Source organism: Diceros bicornis, chromosome 41, assembly GCF_020826845.1.
Source record: "Diceros bicornis minor isolate mBicDic1 chromosome 41, mDicBic1.mat.cur, whole genome shotgun sequence".
Lineage (NCBI taxonomy): Eukaryota > Metazoa > Chordata > Mammalia > Perissodactyla > Rhinocerotidae > Diceros > Diceros bicornis.
In genome coordinates, this window is record NC_080780.1 from 4,893,966 (window position 1) to 4,913,535 (window position 19,570).

Consider the following 19,570-nt stretch of genomic DNA (forward strand, 5'->3'; position numbering starts at 1 on the left):
GAGACCTCTTAAAAGAAAGTTTAAAAATCACCTGAGTGCTTTCTAAGAACAGCTTTATTGAGGTATAATTGATATAGAAAAAAACTGCATATACTTAATGTATACAATTTGATGAACTTGGACATATACACACACCTGTGAAAACATCACTACAATCAAGGTAATAAACATTTATTAAATCCAAAAATTTCCTCATGCCCCTCCCCCTTTTAGCTGTGGTAAGAACACAACATGAGATCTACCCTCTTAACAATTTTTTTAAGTGCACAGTACAGTATTGTTGACTGTAGGTACAATGAGATATAGCTGATCTCTAGAATTTAATCATCTTGCTTAACTGAAACTTTATACCTGTTGAACAACTCCTCTATCCCCTCCCCCAGTCTGTGAACCACCATTCCACTGTCTGCTCCTGTGCCTTTGACTATTTTAGATTCTTTATATAAACAGGATGAAGTGGTATTTGTCCTTCTGTGACTGGCTTATTTCACTTAGTGTAATGTCCTCCAGCTTCATCCATGTTGTGGCAAATGGCAGGATTTCTTTCTTTTTAATCACTGAATAATATTCCATGGTACATATATAACACATTTTCTTTATCCATTTGTCAGTCAGTGGACATCTAGGTTGTTTCCTCATTCTTGGCTATTGTGAATAATGCTGCAATGAACATGAAAGTTCAGATATCTTTTCAAGACCTTGATATAAGTTCTTTTGAATATATACTCAGAAATGGGACTGGTGGATCAGATGTAGTTATATTTTTAATTTTTTTTTGGGGGGGTGAGGAAGATTCACCCTGAGATAATATCTGTGCCAATCTTCCTCTATTCTGCATGTGGGGTTGCCTCCACAGCATGGCTGACAAGTGGAGTAGGTCCGTGCCTGGGATCTGAACCCACAAACCCAGGCCACCAAAGCAGAATGTGCACAACTTGAACCACTCAGCCAAGGAGCAGGCCCCCTATTTTCAATTTTTTGAGGAACTTCCATACTGTTTTCTATAGTGGCTGCACCAATTTATATTCCTACCGACGGTGTACAAGGGTTCCAATTTCTCCACATCCTTGCCAAAAATTTCTGCACAGCAAAGGAAACAATAGAATGAAGAGGCAACCTACGGAATGGGAGAAAATATTTACAAACTATGTATTTGATAAGGGGTTAATATCCAAAATATATAAGGAACTCCTACAACTCAATAGCAAACCGCCCCCCCCAAATAACCTGATTAAAAAATGGGCAGATGAACTGAATAGACATTTTTCCAAAGAAGACAAACAGATGGCCAACAGATACATGAAAAGATGCTCAACACCACTAACCATCAGGGAAATGCAAATCAAAAAAACCACGTGGGATATCATCTTACACCTGTTAGAATGGCTATTATCAAAAAAAAAAAAAAAAACCTGAGCACTTATTAAAATGGCAGATTGTTAGGCCCAACTTAAATTTGGATTCCAAAGTCTTAGATGATTACGTTTTTTAAACAAGCACGCCAATTTCCTTTGATTTGAGTGGTCTGTGGTTACTACTGAGAAAAACACTCTGTTAGTCTCTTCAAGCTCCAAGTCCGTGTGAAAAACTACAAATCCTCTAATACAGAGTGAATCTGGCCAACATAGTTGTTTTCTCTTTAAAAAGCTTTGCTGTCCCTTTTTTTTTAAGAAGCTTTATCTCCCCCCTTCCCCACGTAAGATCTGAGATTGTATAGAAATTCTCAGCTCTATGGTTTGTCAGTACCACTTTACTGAAAAGTCTTCTTTTTTCTCCCACAATTTAATCCTCTGTATTTCATTCCTAATTGCTACTTCTTGTGATGATGGAAAGCAATTTCGGCAGTGATTAATTCGAAGGGTCTGCAGCCTCCCGTTTGCTTTTTAAGACACTCCTGTTTGTACAGCCCATCCTATGCAGGGAGGCCATAATTCTCTGCCTCTTTAAAGAGCTGTTCCAATTCTGCGTGTGTCTCCTAGGCTTAACCATGGTGTTAAATCCAGAGTGCTGTCTTTTCTTGTGTCCACATTTCCTCGAGCTTCAAAAACTGCCTTCCCTGCAAGCAAGGTGGGGAGGGGATGTGACTGCTGCCAATTATACATGCCAAAGAAGGTTTGTTTTCCACATTAGCTAAAATCAGCAGAGAGCTAATGGCGGGGTGCTTTGCAGAAAACAGTCTGCCAAAATAAAAATGGAATTGAAATAGACTTGGGCAGGATAAATGCTGGTGGCAGGTGCCAGAAAGCAGCAGCTTCTGTTAGGGGCCGTGGGAAGTCAGGAAAGTGTATGAAGCTGTGATTCTTGCAGCCATGCAGAGCAGAGCTGCCAAAGAAAGCTCCTAAGGTGGGTGATGAATAGTTCTAATCCTCATTTCCTGAATTGGAATCTCATCTTCATGTGAAATATTTGACAAAGAATGTGCTTCAATCATCTTAAGTGTAGTCATTGCCTCAAAGGTGATGGTGGAACAACTTGGATAATTCAGACAGGAGTAGCTCCGGGCAACCTTTATTAACATATCTATCTTCAGGAAGCTACAGACAACTGTGCCTTTGAGAGCTTTTTCCATCACTCCTACACACTCGCCTCCTTGCCTGAGCTGAGGAGTAGAGTAGGGCATCCTGAACTGGCTATCTAATTTCTTCCTTCTCCTAACCCCCAAATTTCATTTCCTCCTTCATTGCTTTGCTCTGTCACCTACCTTAACTTTCTTGTTTGCGCTCTGATTGAAAATCAGAATGAATTGGAGCCGCTCTTAAGTGGCCTGAAGACTGCCGTTGAATGAGGCCCACTGGGTGTGATTGCCAAAGCTGAGCGTGGGAAGGAACTGGAAATGCATAGGCGGTATTAAGTTTTCTGAGTAGGGAAGAATGGGCCTAGGAGGGAGCGAAGCCTCCACTCAGTGAGGTGAGTAATAGATAAGGATGCTGAATACAGTATTTGGCCAATATCCATCCATTTGCTCACTCATAAGACCATATTGAGCATGCCCGTGTGCTGGAGCGTGTGCTTAAATCCCACGATAGCAGGAAGAATTGGGCTCCACCCCCTGTGGTTGCAAGGACTTCACTGCAAGTGAAGAAGACAAACATCGAAGGTGATACAACAGTGAGAGGGGTGAACAAAGGGCTGCAGTCCAAGAGGTTATTTGGTAGTAGGGAGAGTTTTCTTCTGTTTAGCTGTATTTATAGACCCTCACTATGTGCCAGATGCCACCTTAAGGGCTCCTATTTGTATGTCATCACAAACTTTTCCTAAAGGAACTGTTTGAGCCAGTCTTCAAACATAGGTCTGCCTGACAGCAGAGCCCTAACACCCTCCCCTCCGCCCCAGCTGTACACCTGCCTCCCAAACATGATCAGAACAGAACCAGAGAACAGGCCCGAGGCTGAAATCGTGATTGGGGTGCAGTAGAATGTATCCCTAACTCCATTTCCCTAACCACCCGGTAGAACTTCCGAGGGAGCTCGGGTCCGGGGCTGTTTAGGGGCTTCAAGAAGACCTGTCTCTGGTGCATTTAAAGGAAACTCTGAATTAAGTGACCTGTCCAGGTAATATAAGTAGTTAATGGCAAAGCTGGGCCTGCATCCCTGCTCCCTTGAACATCAAGTCACTGTCTTTTCAAGGCAGGCTTAATCAAAGGAGTTTCAGCAACCTTTAAATTATTCAAAAAGTGTGGCAAGGCATAAGAGACGACCTATCCAAAGTAAAATCCTAATTTGATGCTTTTAACGTGTTGGCTATTACAATCATAGTACTTTCTAAACAGCCAAATCAATGATACATCACCTGTACAGCGACTGAAAACTTCGGCGGCATGACAAGTAGAGAATTACTCTTTTATCTAGCTTTTTAATTTTTTTTTTTTTTGTGAGGAAGATCAGCCCTCTGCTAACATCTGCCAATCCTCCTCTTTTTTTTGCTGAGTAAGACTGGTCCTGGGCTAACATCCGTGCCCATCTTTCTCCACTTTATATGGGACGTGGCCACAGCATGGCTTGCCAAGCGGTGTGTGGGTGCGCGCCCGGGATCCGAACCGGTAAACCCCGGGCTGCTGCAGGAGAGCTCGTGCACTTAACGGCTTACCCCACTGGGCCGGCCCCTTAATTTTTTTTAAGAAAAATTATGTATAAAAAAAGCAGTATGATTGTTATAAGAAATGAACAGATAAAGCATTATAAATGTTGGTAATATATAGTTGTGAAATTATTATCAATAAAAGAATTTAGATGAATATAGCCTTCACTTAGCTTTTAAAAAGAATTAAACATAATTAATATTTTGCTTTATAAAGAATATTCAACCAAGGTTACAGTAACCTAGCATGGTTTTAAAATTTGTCTATGTTTGTATCACCACATTTAATATTTAAGAAATAATTGTTCTTTGGGTTTATGTCGTGTTAGTAAGCATCCATGTGCACAAATACTTTTCTTTCCTTTTGTTTTTCTTTCTGCTCTTTTTTCTGCTTTGTCTTTCTCTTTTCCCCTCTCTCCTTCCCCCTCTGTTTTTTTTCCATTCTTGATAAGAGGATATTTGATTTTCTCGGTTATCTTCTTGAGAAAACACAAATGCTATAAGGCAATTTAGTCATGTTTTGTATAAATGTAATGCCACTATTGTTTTCGGATAACCCCATCTAAGCTTCTTGTTTTATAAGTGGGGTAATCACCTGTCCAGAATGTTCAGTGTATCCATGGTAAGGCGGGGCTGGAATTCTCAAGTTCTGGTGCTGGACTGTGGTCTCCCCTGAGAGGCATTTACCACCTTAATGCCCATCTGAAGGGGTCCATTTGTTTGTAAAGCGCACGTTCACCAAGGAACCAGAGGGCACTGTCAGGGTTTTCCACACAGCCTACCTGCTTTTATTTCACGGAGTTTGTGAGAATAGATGAAATGATTATGCTTTTTCATGTCTGCTAATGATTTTGAAATCCCAGTTCATGACTGGGGTGCAGTAGAAAATATCTCTAATACCCTTTCGCTAACAAACTTACCATATTTCTGTCTCAGAATCCATGTCTGCACAAGATTCCCTCTCTTCCTGGAACATACTCTCGACACTGGTCACCCTCCCCACCTGTCAGAGTTCAGTTTTTTACTTTTTTGTTTCCTGGCAATGGCAGCCTCCTTGAAGAAGCTTCTGACCCACATTCCATACATTATGCTGTGTTGGTCAGGTTTAGTCATCACGTTTTGTCTACATGTTTGACTCCATTATAAGACTGAGAGCCCTTGAGAACTTTATTCAGAGACAACCTAAGGACCTAGCATAGTAAAGTCAGCCCTCTGTATGCACGGGTTCCTCATCCACGGATTCAACCAACCGCAGACCGAAAGGCCTACGATAGTTGCGTCTGTACCAAACACGTACAGACTTTTTTCTTGTCGTTATTTCCTAAACAATACAGTGTAACAACTATTTACACAGCATTTACATTGTATTAGGTATTATAAGAAATCCAGAGATGATGTAAAGTATACAGGAGGATGTACATAGGTCATATGTAAAAACTACACCAATTTATATACGGGACATGAGCATCCTCAGATTTTGGTATCTGTGGGGGTCCTGGAACCAATCCCCCGCAGATACCGAGGGAGGACTGTATTTATACGTAGTAAATACTCACTATTATTTGTTCCCCCAAATTTAATTTATTTCACAACCTCTCCTGAACTGGGTTTATTTATAAATATGTGAAAGTGTGAATTCCATCATTTTTAAGATCTGCTTCAACTCTAAAATTCTGTAACTCAGGGAATAGAGAGCGATACTGTTTCTATTTCATAAAATCTTGCTTCATTTCCTGAATAAGTATACAGTCTTTACAAAATAATTATTGATTACAAGATACGTAAATATTCATTGTTGAAAAAACCCAGAAAATTATGAAGAAGAACATTAAAGTAGCCGTGTTCTCACCACACAAATAAATATAAATCTTTAAATAGGTTGAAAAACGCTTATAGTACTTTAGCTCTTTGAATAAAAAAAATCTACTTTATCAAGTATTATGTAGGCTGTAGAAATTATATCATAAAAGACAACTTTTCACTGAAAGTGTATATACCAAAATATTAATTTTTCTAGTTTAATATTAATATTTTTAGTAAATTATATTTATTCTATATGTTCTTTTGTAACACACTTTTTTCATCTGGTATGTTATGAGTATTTTCCTATAATTACATATTTAATGTTTTAATCCTCCCTCTTTTTTTGGCTAATACATGCTGTTAATATTTTGGGTCATATTTCCTCTCGCACCCATTTTATTGAGCCATACTCCATGTTTGTGTATAGACATTTTTTTCAAAAGATGATATAATTCTATCTTAAATTGCTTTATTTACTTACAACACATCATAAACATTCTCCACATTAATGAGTATTTATCTATACTCTTACCTGAAGTAGATTGCTTCAATACAATCCACGGTATGGTTGTGTTATATACATTGTTCAATTAATCCCCACGTATCAGGCATAAATTATTTCCAAGTTCTTGCTACTATTTTCTATAAGATGTAACAAAACAACTTGTTTGATATATTTGATGAATTTCTGTTTATTTATTTTTAATAATATGACTTCATGGGATTGGAAGTAAGCTGATCAAAGATGGTCTATATTCGTTTCCTACAGAAAGACTGTACAAATCTATTCTCCAACTAGAACTGTATAAGAAGGTCCATTTCTTTAAACGCTCAGTAATGGGAGGTATTAACATAGTTTTTATTCTTTACCATATTGGTGAGCTGAAAATCTAATTGTTGCCTTATTTTACAATAATCATATTTTGACTACTTTGTAGATTTTTTATGAACTGTATATTCATGTATGCTGTTTGCCCATTTTTCTTTTGGAAAATTAATTTTTAAAAAAATTGACTTGGGGCTGGCCCGGTGGCGCAGCAGTTAAGTGCACGCACTCCGCTGTGGTGGCCCGGGGTTCGCAGGCTCGGATCCCGGGTGTGCACTGACGCACCACTTGCTAAGCCATGCTGTGGCGCCGTCCCATATAACGTAGAGGAAGATGGGCACGGATGTTAGCCCAGGGCCAATCTTCCTCAAGAAAAAAGGGGAGGATTGGCATTGGATGTTAGCTCAGGACTAGTCTTCCTCACACACAAAAAAAATTGACTTGAAGGAATTACATTTGTAATGCTTTATTTTAAAACCTTCAAGAACACTGGGATGAACTCGTAATGTGGAGAGCATATTCTGGGGTGCATGCTGAGTCCTTGACATTTAAGGTTTTTCCTCACTAGGTATTAATGTTTGAACAATTGAAGCCACCTAGCCAAAAAAGAAAAATCTTTGGACATTTTCCCTAAGCAATTTGATGGTCAGGGTAAATGGGAATGCATAATTACGGATGTAACTAGAGTCCTTGAATATAATTGCACTCATAAGTCAAATAAGACAATTTATAACAATTTGGGCCAGCATTTTAATTTCGTCTGTTAAATTATTCATGTGAATACTTTTATGAGTTTAGCCATGAATATTTGATTGGTGGTTGATTCCTGACCATAAACCATCTTAGCCCTTTATTTTTCCCATTTATATCCAATTAACATATATGAGAAGGTGGGGAAAATTTGTTTTTCTTAATGTGAGAAACACCTTTCCCCACAGACTCCTTGAACCGGTGTGATGAGCATTTACAGTGACTGGAGGTCAGCACTATACCTGTTCTGGTGGTTTAATAAGTGTGCTAATAATAATCCTCATTACCTAGAGGGGAAATATACATCTCTATTTTACAATTGAGGGAAATGACTTACAGAGAGGTTAGGTTATTTTCCAGAAGTCACACGGCATGTTGGTGGCTGCAACTGGATTCAAATCCAGGTCTCTGTGGACCTGGACCTATGTGCCAGGTCCATTAGGCACATAGATGGCCCTTCTCCAATTCTGCTCCCACTCCTCCATCACCAGGCAAATTTACTAGATAGAATCCAGCACCCAGACAGTCTGTCCTCTTTCCATTTTGTGTCACCTGGCTGCATAGATGAAAAATTATGACATAAACCAGTGTTTACAGCTGTCGCCTGCTGTATTCATATTTGAGAAGGTGCATGGTTTTGCAGGCAGCTAAGTATATGTAGCTAGATGTGAATATCAAAGATGCTACTTAAAGGCTAATATGTGGGGTGTGACTTCTGGTGGACGACAACTATAGGCACAGTGGGAGCATATGCCATTGGACCTACCAGTGACCTTTTAATTCCTCTTGAATCTAAACAGAGTGAGGCATTCTACTCTGCCAGAGAGAGCTGCTTAGCCAAAGCCCAGTGAGGAAATGGAGCAATTATCTCAATAATCATTCTGGAAATCCTGGGCGTGGGCAACCAACATCTCAATTATTTTAGTTTGAGTTAGATAATTCACATAATTGTCCTAACAGATCTGCATACATAATGCTGTGAATTGGGGTTATCTAGCATTATAATCTCATAAAATCATCAGGAAGGGGATATATTTATATTTGTATTAATATTTATATGAGAAAGGATCAAATTTAGCTCAATAATATACCTTTTCTAGCACTAAAATTTCTATATATGCTGATTTAATAACCCTTTATGAGAGTTATGTACGAATCACCATTGGCCATGCATTAAATCAGCACCTGTTTAACCCAGCTGAGCATCAGCATCTCCTGCAAAGTTGTTTTAAAAAAGACCCACATTTTTATCTCTGAGTCCCTGAAGATCTGATTCTGTCTGATGTGGGATCTGGGAATCAGAATTTTTAAAAAGTTCCCCAGGTGGGGCCGGCCCCGTGGCTTAGCGGTTAAGTGTGTGCGCTCCGCTGCTGGCGGCCTGGGTTCGGATCCCGGGCGCGCACCAACGCACCACTTGTTAGGCCATGCTGTGGTGGCATCCCATATAAAGTGGAGGAAGATGGGCACAGATGTTAGCCCAGGGCCAGTCTTCCTCAGCAAAAAGAGGAAGATTGGCATGGATGTTAGCTCAGGGCTGATCTTCCTCACACACACAAAAAAGTTCCCCAGGTGAATTTGATAGGTAGCCTGGTGTATAAACCACTGCTTTCCCCATGCAACGCCCACCCTCAATAGAGCACTGCTCATACAATAAAACATTGCTCTGCATTATGACACACATCTCATCAGGTGACTGCTGGCGCGGCAATCTTTAGTCCTATAAGACCTGTAATCCCTACTCCTTCAAATGGCTGGTAAGGCCTTCATGAGTTGGTTTCTAACACCTTTAACCCCCATATCCTGCCACTTGCCACACATATTCTGCCACACATATCCCTCACATAGTCATTCACAGAATATGTCATGCTTGTGAATATCTCATGTTCTAGTCTTTAAATGTCCAAATTTTCTTGATTGCCTGCAAACCTCTATTGGGTCTTGTGAGATAATAGAAAATATACATTGGTCTCTGCCCCTGGTTCCTGACACAGAGCTCCTAAATCTCTTGTAATTTCCTAAGTGGTAAGAGCACTACGAGCATCTTTGTTCTATTGAGGCGACTCTGGGTGGGCTCCTGGATGGGGGCTGGTCACCACAGAGACCAAGCCATGACTAGAGGCTTGGGGTTTTCAGCCCCACCCTTCATCTTCCAGGGAGGGGAGATAGGCTGAAAATGGACTTAATAATTGGTCATGCCTATGTGAGGAAGCCTCCATAAAATCTCAGTAGTAGGGGTTCAGAGAGCTTCTGGGTTGGTGAACACGTGGAGGTGGTGGGAGAGGGGCGCCTGGAGAGGGCATGGAAGCTCTGCGCCCTTCCCACATACCTCACTCTAGGCATCTCCTCCATCTGGATGTTCATCTGTATCCTTTATCATATCCGTTAGTAAGCTAGTAAACATAATAAATATTTCCCCGAGTTCTGTGAGCCTCCCTAGCAAATTAATCAAAACCAAGGTGAGGGTCATGGGAACCTCTGATCTATAGCTGGTCAGTCAGAAGCACAGGTGACAGCCTGAACTTGCAACTGGCGTCTGAAGCGGGGGGTGCAGTCTTGTGGGACTGAACCCTTAACCTGTGGAATCTGACACTATCTCTGGGTAGATAGTGTCAGAAATGAATTGAATTGTAGGACACCCAGCTGGTGTCATGGAGAATTGCTCGGTGTGGGGAAAACCCCCACACATTTAATGATCAGACATGTCAGAAGTGAAGTGCTCTCTCTGAAGGTAAAGGAGACACGCAGGAGACAGACACAGAGTAGAGAAGAACTGGTTGTTCTCCACACAGGAGGTAGACTGAACTGGGTTTTCCTAATACAGGTCTAAAGGATTCTGCCTAAATGTCCTCACTGCTGTGACTGTTTTCTTACTTTTCCCCTAAATATCCCGAGACTTCCTCCTTGGTACCAACACTTTAGCTCTGCCCACATCAATTATTACACTTGATTACATTGTGTTGGGTTATTTCTTTGCATTTTTATCTCAATCCCTATGCTATGCCTTTTTTGAGGACAGAAACCGAATAACGCAGTGCCTACCACATACGGGGCATTCAGGGAATATCCGACAAGTGAGGCAGTCATGCGTTTTTATCCCCAACTCTGCCTATACAGCTCTGTTCTCAATGCTATTACAAATAATTTGCTTTCGAAATGGTACAGTTTCTTTAAAAATGTATTCTTTGGGGACCTTAAACTTATTCACTGTTCTTTTATTAACCGTATTTCTATTTGATATTTGCAAGTAGGACAGTCAAACTGAGCACATCTGTCTTTTATAAGGCCACTTTTCTTGTAAAGTACTTTATATTGGATTTTCTGGCATACTTGAGAAGGATTCACTAGAAAAAACTATGGGCATGGCCGACTGCTCAAGCGCTGTCTGTCCTTTAGACGTGGATTGAGGCTGCTGTCCCTGGGGCTGACTCTCTTTTGCTCCTGACTTTCCATCCTCACACTGGACGTAGAAGGTGCTCTCCCCGCTGTTTGGCCGGAACTGGGGCAGGTTTGTTGTGGAGACTTTTGTGGATCCCCCAGATGACCACGCTCAGAGGGAGCCTGGCAGGGTGGCCAAGAGATGGGTGGTGCAGGACTCAGGCTGTGCTGTCCACTTCCACCTTTTGGCCTCTGCTCGCTGAGGCTGTTTTCAGATTTGGCGTGTAAGGAATGGAGGACCAGGTTGCTGAGGCCTCGGGGACCAAGGGAGCTGAGTTAGAGCTAGAGACACGTGGAGCTCCTCTTCATCTGGGGAGCCCTGGACATGGCAGGGGATGAGGGTGCAGGGGCTCGGGGCAGAGGGAACTGAGCGGAGGCACGTGGCGGGTGCCTCCGGAATCCTGACCCGGATGTGACCTGGGGCTTCCTCAGGAAGGACCTCGGGGTAGGAACAGAGACAAACGCTATGAGAAGGAGGAAGCAGAGGGAGGAGTGCCCTGGGCCGGAAGGTCTAAATGGGGGGCAGCGCCCTTCTCTGCACCCCTCCCACCCACCTCCATCCGTGCACTTGGGTCATCTGACTGTCTTGCTGTTCTTTTTATGTTAGAATCCATGCTGATATAGCAGGCTTTATTTTAACCAATAAAAATAAACAGAAGGCCCCTTCTCTTTGTGCTTTCACATCTGCTTGTCTCCCTTCAGAAGCAAGAGCAGCGTGAGAGCCACAGTGGAACTCTGTGCTTGCCATTTAATGTCACGAGACGTCCTGTTGTGTATAACTTTGTAGGGTGTTCTTCTTTAGTGTGGGAAGTCTGGACCAGTGGTGTCCCCGTGCTAACAGCTGCCCTAGGGTCATCTGTAAATCCATGAAGGGCCTTGCAGAAGGGCGGTGTTGGAGAAGCTGCGTCGACCCCTAGTGGACTCAACCTGCTGCACCTTCCTGTCCCTGCAGGTGCGGCTCCCGCCAGCACGCCGCCCCTGCGGGGCTGCCGGCTGCTCCTCACACAGATGGCCGCCCTGCTGGTGACGCGGCTTCGCCACGCACGCCGGGCCTGGAGAGGCACGCTCTCGGGGCTGCTGCTGCCCGTGCTCTTTGTGGCCTTGGCCATGGGCTTGTTCATGGTGAGGCCAGTGGCCGTTGACTACCCTCCGCTCAAACTAACACCTGGCCATTATGACAGGGCCGAAGCCTACTTCTTCAGGTAAGACCCTTTTTTCCCTTTTTCTTCAAAATTGCCTCAGGACAGATTATGAATAGCAATAACTTTGCTACTTTTAAGAATTTCAAATAAACATTTCAAATGTATATTATGTTGGAGGCTGCATTCATGAGAGTGAGCTCTGAAAAGCTCTTGCTCCTTTCAGGCTGGTCTCACGGCAGATGCTTAGGGCCGATGAGGCAGGCCTGGCCTCCAGCCTCTGGGTCCCTGGGTGCCCTGGCTCCTCCCCAGGCCTGCTGAGTCTCGTTGGTGAAAGGGGACACAGTGCTACCAGCTGACGTGCAAAGGGCCTGGCCCACAGGTCTTGAGCAGGAACTGGGAGGGCTAGATATGTTCCAGAATTTTTAGGATTTCAGAAAAGTATATAAATTGTATGTTTCACAAAACCCTGCATGGCTGCTTCTGGGACAACAGGCCGCAATCACACACCTCTCTCTGCAGAGAAATGTCTGGCTTTTCACCGTAAACGAAGTTGAGCCATACACATCTCCAGGCCTCGTTAGGTCCAGGTGTGCTACCAATAAATTCTGATCAGCCCGAGTTTTGCCCCCAGGTGAATTTGCACAGGAAGTTCCTAGAGCTTCTGGGGTTTTGTTTCACCAACGTGGGATTGGGGACCTGAGAGAGGGACCCTGACCCCTCAGATCCTTTCTCTCAGTTGGCTGGCTCCCCTCCAGATTTAGTTCAGCTTATATCACTGACCGCCTGCTGTGTGCTGGGCCTTGCAGTGGCCAGGACAGCGGGCACCACTGCGTTGAACGGGCACAGTTCTCCTTCTAGGCGGTGATGTTTACTCACATCTTGGGGCCCGGGGGATTGGGAGTCAGTGACGCCTGGCTTACGACTGCACAGGCATATTAACTAGACTGTTCATGGTGTGGGCAACCAGGGGCACAGTATTAGTTCTGCTTTTGTCAATTATATATCTTTATTAAAATAGTGAGCTTAACTAGCTAGACTCTGAGTGCTTGGTAATATTTGTATCACTTTTACAACATGTGTAATTTGGAATTAAATTTAAACAAATACTGGAACAAAAGAAAAAACAAATGATAAACTAGGCAGTTTGTTTTTGTCTCCGTTGGTTACTGGTATTTTTCCTCTTCTGTCTTTATGCTCCATGGGGTCTGGATTAACTAAAAAGAGGACCCCACAACAGCCCTGTTTGTTCAAGTGCGTACGTGTCACAAGTATTCCTTCTTCAAGTGGTTCCTGTCCTCTCTGGACATACAGCTCATTAAGCCCCTCTCATCTTTCCCTTACAAAGAGTTTCAAACGGACCCACCGGTGTGTGAGGATGTCTGCTGATGCTTCTGTTCTGGCCAAAGGTTCAGATTTCTGTCACTCCTCAAATACGAAAGACCTGTAACTGTTTTGAGCTTTTTAATTATAAAATATGTTTCTTGAAGAAAGTAATAGAAAATACAGGTGGGCCAAAATAATAATTTAAAAAAATTAGATGTAATCCTACCAGTGCTATCTGCCGTAAACCTATTGGTGTGTAATCTCTCCCATGTTATGTATAATGCTTTTAAAAATATGCATTTCAGGCCGGCCCGGTGGCTTAGCAGTTAAGTGCGCGCTCTGCTACTGGTGGCCCGGGTTCGGATCCCAGGCGTGCACCGACGCACCACTTCTCCCGCCATGCTGAGGCCGCATCCCACATACAGCAACTAGAAGGATGTGCAACTATGACATACAACTATCTACTGGGGCTTTGGGGGAAACAAAGGAGGAGGATTGGCAATAGATGTTAGCTCAGAGCCAGTCTTCCTCAGCAAAAAGAGGAGGATTAGCGCAGATCTTAGCTCAGGGCTGATCTTCCTCACAAAAAACAAACAGACAAACAAAAATATGCATTTCTATTTTTTTATGATGATGAAATCACACTATAGTACTCTTCCTTATTTGCTTTTCCCCTCAACGCATTTGTATATCTATTTTTGTAAATAAGTGCAACCACATCACTCATTTTCATGGCTGTGCAGTAGTATATTACATGGAGCTGCCATAGTTTCTTTAAACACTCTCTATTTTGGGGCACAGGTAGATTTAATAATTTTTTTAATTTAATTCTTCCAATTATAGGCAATGCTGTAGGAATATCTTTGTTTGGATTTGTGCAACTGTCCAGTTTTTTTCATTAGCATACATTTCCATCAGAAGTTTTTGGGGCAAAAGCATCAGTGTTTTCAAGATAGATATTGCCAGATTATCGCTATAAATGTGCATTGATTTACAGTCCCAGAAAGTCATTGATTCTTTTATTCAAGAGGCATTTATGGCACCTACTATGTGCCAGATACAGTTTTTGGTGGTAGTTACACATATACCAGTAGAACAGGCCAAAATCTCTGCCTTCCTGGGAGAGAGAAAGCTCATTTCTCCAAATCCTTACTATGACTTTTGATATCCAGGCCTGGTATTTCATTGCTTTATTAGGTGGCTCTGATTACTTTTGAGATTGAATGTTTTCAGTTGTTTTTTGGTTATTTTAAATTTCACTTTTTATATTGAAATATTAAACATCACATGTATTATAAATGTATGTCCCACATTGTCACTTGCTTCTGACTGATCTCTCCTCTGTCCCCATCTTCATCTCCTCATTCTTTTCTTCTGAGACAAGTGAGAATTTCTCTACGTGGTGTTTATTTCACTGATATCATTTTCAGTTGATTTAAAACAGCTGTTCACTTTCTCCACCGCATTATTAATTTGGTAATTATATTTTTTATCTGAAGGCCTTTTTTCCTGCTCTTAGAGTATTCATTTTTCATAGAAGTCATGCACTCCAAAATTATTTTGAGTCTGAGAATCAGAGCTATTGTAATATTTTCTTCCATTTCTAAGAGTAAGTCTTTTAAAAGAGGGTATTTGTTTGTTCTCATTTCTCACAGTGTTACCTCAAGTGTGAGACTGAGGAGCCTACACATCAGGTGCTTTATTTTCTCATCCTTGCAGTGGATCCCGCCTGTCATAGGATGTGGTGTGCGTTCCCTCAGAGATTGCACGTGCCCCTCTTCTAATCTTTAATTTCAGACTAAATAGAAAAGAACAAGTTTACATTTTCCTCGTTTTTATTTTAGTAGAGTAGTAGTTTAGTTGGTTATGGGGAAAAAAGTAAGTTGCTGCCAGAGATCATCCATATTGATGGAAATTTTTCTTGCTTTTCTATTTATCTTTCATGTTTGTTGTGATTGCCACAAATTAGTGAAGGAGGATGACTCTCTTCTTTTTTAGCCGGTACAACTCCTCTTGTTAGGAACTCACCACTGAAATTCGCTGCTTTTCTTTTGTGTACTGGATTCTCTATTAGGTTGCTCGTGTGTCCTGGTTTGCCAAGAAGACAACTCCTATCATCTTGGCATGCATGTTAAACATGCCCCTTTCACTCTCACAAGTGTCCTAGGATGGGTGATGAATTGTATGGCAATTCCAGCTGTACTGAATCTGAGCATCGTGGTCTGAATCGTAGCACAATAATGATTCTCAATGTGGCACAGCTCTTCACTGCTCATGTTCCTCCCAGCTCCCTACACACACACACACACACACACACACACACACACACACACACATGGCCCATGGTTCACCCTGCTCCTCCCAGCTCCCTACACACACACACACACACACACACACACACATACACACACGGCCCATGGTTCACCCTGCTTCTATCCTTGCTGCTTCAGATGTGGACAAATCCTCATTTTACAACATTGAGAGCAATCCCCATGGGGTGATATATAGTATTTGAATTACAGTTCCTTACTTTCTCCTTAGAGCATCTCTCTGTTAATAGGTGTATAATTCAGACCTGCACGTAGCTTTCAAAAATCGTTAGAAGCTTTAGCTCTGTGTTGACCTGGACAGTACATACCAATCTTATCTGATTGACAATTCTCAATACAGCCTCATGTTCCTAAAATCTTAGAGTTGAGAAAATACAATTATATACCTACATTAAATTCGTTTGCGATTTCTTGCAGAGTACAAATTTTCATAAAAACACAAACCCAAAGAAATGCTTTGGAGAGATTCTCTTCCAGCTGGGTAGTTTTATGATCGATGTGAGCAGACACAGCACCCATGTAGCTCACAGAGGATTTTGTGCTCTGTGGGCCCAGAAAACCTGGGACTTTGGTGGCTCAGTCCATAGCCCTGTGGTCTCCAACTCAAATGCCTTGGGGGCCAGGCAGGAGCCGGGAATGCCACGCCCAGGGCCATAAGGCTGCAGGAAGATGCTTGCTTGCCACCAAACCTCCCTAACAGCCCCTTCAAACATTGTGTTTTATACAACCGTGAGGGCAAAAGCCAGAGGGAGTGTGTTTAGGCTGGTTTTGATTCTGGCCAGCCAGTTCATGACCCTTGCTTCTGACTCAATTTTATTCCGAATCAACTTGCCGGATGATTGCTTTTTCAGAGGGCTCCAGAAATTCTCCCTCCCCACTGAGAACTGCAAAACAGAGAGGTGGCAGGGCCTCTGAGCTTGTTCAGGGCTGAGCCGGCCAGCACAGAGCAGGCCAGAGGGAAGCCAGGGACAGAAATCCAGCTACGAGCTAAGCAGCCTCAACACAGACACACCTTTCTCTACACAACACCTGCAGGTGGTAACACCCGAAGGCCCTGCCGGAAGTCCTGGAGCAGCTCCTCCTTGCCCGTGGGACGGTGTCTGCACATCTGGGCCCGGCTCGCTAGGTCTTGCCGGCGCCCCTGCAGCCTCAGCTGCCGCCGTGTGCCTTGTGCCCTGCAGCTCAGGAGGACGTAATCGTATGTGGTGTAGCTGCAGCTCTCCGTGTTTAAGGAGATGCAGAAATTACCGTCTCTCCTCACGATGTCCCAACGTCCCCGGAGAAACAGGAACACTCTCAAACCCGGCTCAGATGTCCCCCTCCAGGGGTCCTCAGCCACCTCCTTCTCCTCTGTGTCTGACACGCTGCGTGGATCTCACGGCGGTTTAACTTGTTGCTGGAGACTGCTGCCTTCCTTTCTACAGGATGACTTCCTTGAGGGTCAGGATCAAGTTTTAGTCATTTCTGCAGCTTTAGTTCTTGCCACAGTATCTAGAAAGGGTTACTTTCTTTTAATACTTATTAAGTTGAATTAAACAACTGAGATAAAACGTAGCAGGAAAAATCTTCCAGAAATTAACTTGGACGGGTCTCTACTTCAAGGGAGCAAACAAAATGTTGACCATGGAAAGATAGCTGTGTACATGTTGTTGAAAATGTCTGGGAGATTCCATGCCCATCTTCTGGGATGAGCACTTAGTCCTCACAGGAGAGGATGCTCCCGATACACTGCTAAGTTCACCCCGTTGGGAAAATCCACGGGGTCCTGCCTGCACATGAACATCATCCTGGCCTGTTGCCTGTGGAGTTTGCTGTCACCACCAAGCTCTCTCTGCGTTTCTCCACCTAGTCCCAACCAAAAAAAAGACCTAGGAGGAACAAGTGAGGACTCCAGCTTCTGGCCGCTGGTGGACACACACTGCTGGCCAGCGCCTGCTCTGCACACTCCCTGCTGTTTGCGCGTGGGCACAATGTGCCTGACTTTCTGTCTCAGTTTGCTAGGACTGCGGTAACAAAGTATCACAAATTGGGTGGCTTATGGTTCTCCCGCAGTTCTGGAGGCCAGAAGTTCGAATTCAAGGGGTCCAGCAGGGCTGTGGTCCCTCCAAAGGATCTGGGGAAGGATCTCTCCTTGCCCCTTTCAGCTTCTGGTTGTTGCTGGCAATCTTGGTGCTACTTGGCTTGGGGCAGCATCGCTCCAGCTTCTGCCTCTGTCTGCACATAACATTCTTCCTGTGTGTCTCTGTGTACAAATCGCCCCCTTATTGTTTTTTTTTTTTTTTTTTTGGTGTGAGGAAAATCAGCCCTGAGCTAACATCCATGCCAATCCTCCTCTTTTTACCGAGGAAGACCAGCTCTGAGCTAACATCTATTGCCAATCCTCCTCTTTTTTTTTTCCCTTTTTCTCCCCAAAGCCCCAGTAGATAGTTGTATGTCATAGCTGCACATCCTTCTAGTTGCTGTATGTGGGACGCCGGCTCAGCATGGCTGAAGAAGCAGTGCATCAGTGCGCGCCCGGGATCCGAACTCGGGCCGCCAATAGTGGAGTGTGCGCACTTAACACTAAGCCACGGGGCCGGCCCCACCCCCTTCTTATAAGGACATCAGCCATATTGGATTTAGGGCCCACCCTAATCCTGTATGATCTCATCTTAACTAAGTACATTTCCAAAGACCATATTTCCAGATAAAGTCACATTCTGAATTTTTGAGGAATGCTATTTAACCCACAACACTTTTTCACAACATCTTCCTTTTCAAATACTATTGAATTGGACCAAATTTTTAGCCACTTTCGGAAAGAAGAATAACTTGGTTTTCTATTAAAAAAAACATGCCTTTCAGCTATATGCAGAAGGGTAATCAGAAATTAAAATTAATTGAGGACTAACAGTTATTGTTGGTATATATTCATTGGCTTTCTGTTATCTCAAAAACATCTGCCATGTTTTGCAAAATAATAACCAGCATGTGGCAAATATATACCACTATTTGTGTCTCAGTGATGTTAGATAATGACCTCTCAACATTCACAGTGAACATCATATAATTTACATTCTTGTCTGAACGTACGTGCAACTTCCTTCTATGTACTCAGTGTCTTTATCACGTGAGGGGATAGTAGCTCTTTAGTTTGTTTGGATAATTCAGTGAGATGATGCATAGAAAGCAATTGGCCTGTTTCCTACAGAAATTAAGTACAACTCAAGGAAAGTTAGGTGTTGTTATTCTTGTTATTAGTCTACCCTGGAGTAGACCTAATCCATCATCTGTGCTTCTGAGTGGAGCGGGGAAGGCATATCGCAATTGCCACCAAAAGGCTCTTGAAAACGTTTCACTGGCGGAATAACCTATGAAGTGCTGACTGCTGCTCTGATCTCATGTTCTGGCTGCCCTTTCTTTATTCAGTTGGTGCACCCTCACACTGGGCTTTCTCTAGGTCACGGAGCACCCAAACTCTGCCCGGACTTTGCATATCCAATTTGCAACCCCAAGAACATTCTTTGCCCCACTCATTGGTGTGGCTGTTTCCTTCTCAGTTCAACATACACATGATCTCTTTATAAAAGTCCTATCCAAGAGGACACCCTGACTTCCTATTCTTGCATAGCATCCCCTTTCTGTCCTTCATTGCACCCACATCATTCTCAGTTCCAGCTGTCTTGGAGCTTACAGTCCAGTGGGATAAAACGGATGACAAACAAAACAGCTGAGACTGTTTGTCTTAACTATATACACAATGCACCTGGACAATGCCCAGCACCGAGCAGGCATTCTTTAAATATTTGCTCATGAATGAATTCATATTCTTCACTCTCTCCTGGACCCTGAATTTAAGATGCATTTTACCTCCCCCCTACCCTGGGGGTGAACTGTCTTTTAGC

The 19,570-nt window shown here is 43.1% G+C and overlaps 1 protein-coding gene across 1 annotated transcript in view; it reads left to right on the forward strand.

Moving 5' to 3' along the window:
• ABCA13 (ATP binding cassette subfamily A member 13) overlaps window positions 1-19,570 on the forward strand; it is a 448,014-nt gene that overhangs the window by 279,835 nt on the left and 148,609 nt on the right. Inside the window, exon 44 of the mRNA XM_058534839.1 lies at window positions 11,844-12,093. Coding sequence (XP_058390822.1) covers window positions 11,844-12,093 — 250 coding nt within the window. The remainder of the gene's footprint in view (window positions 1-11,843; window positions 12,094-19,570) is intronic.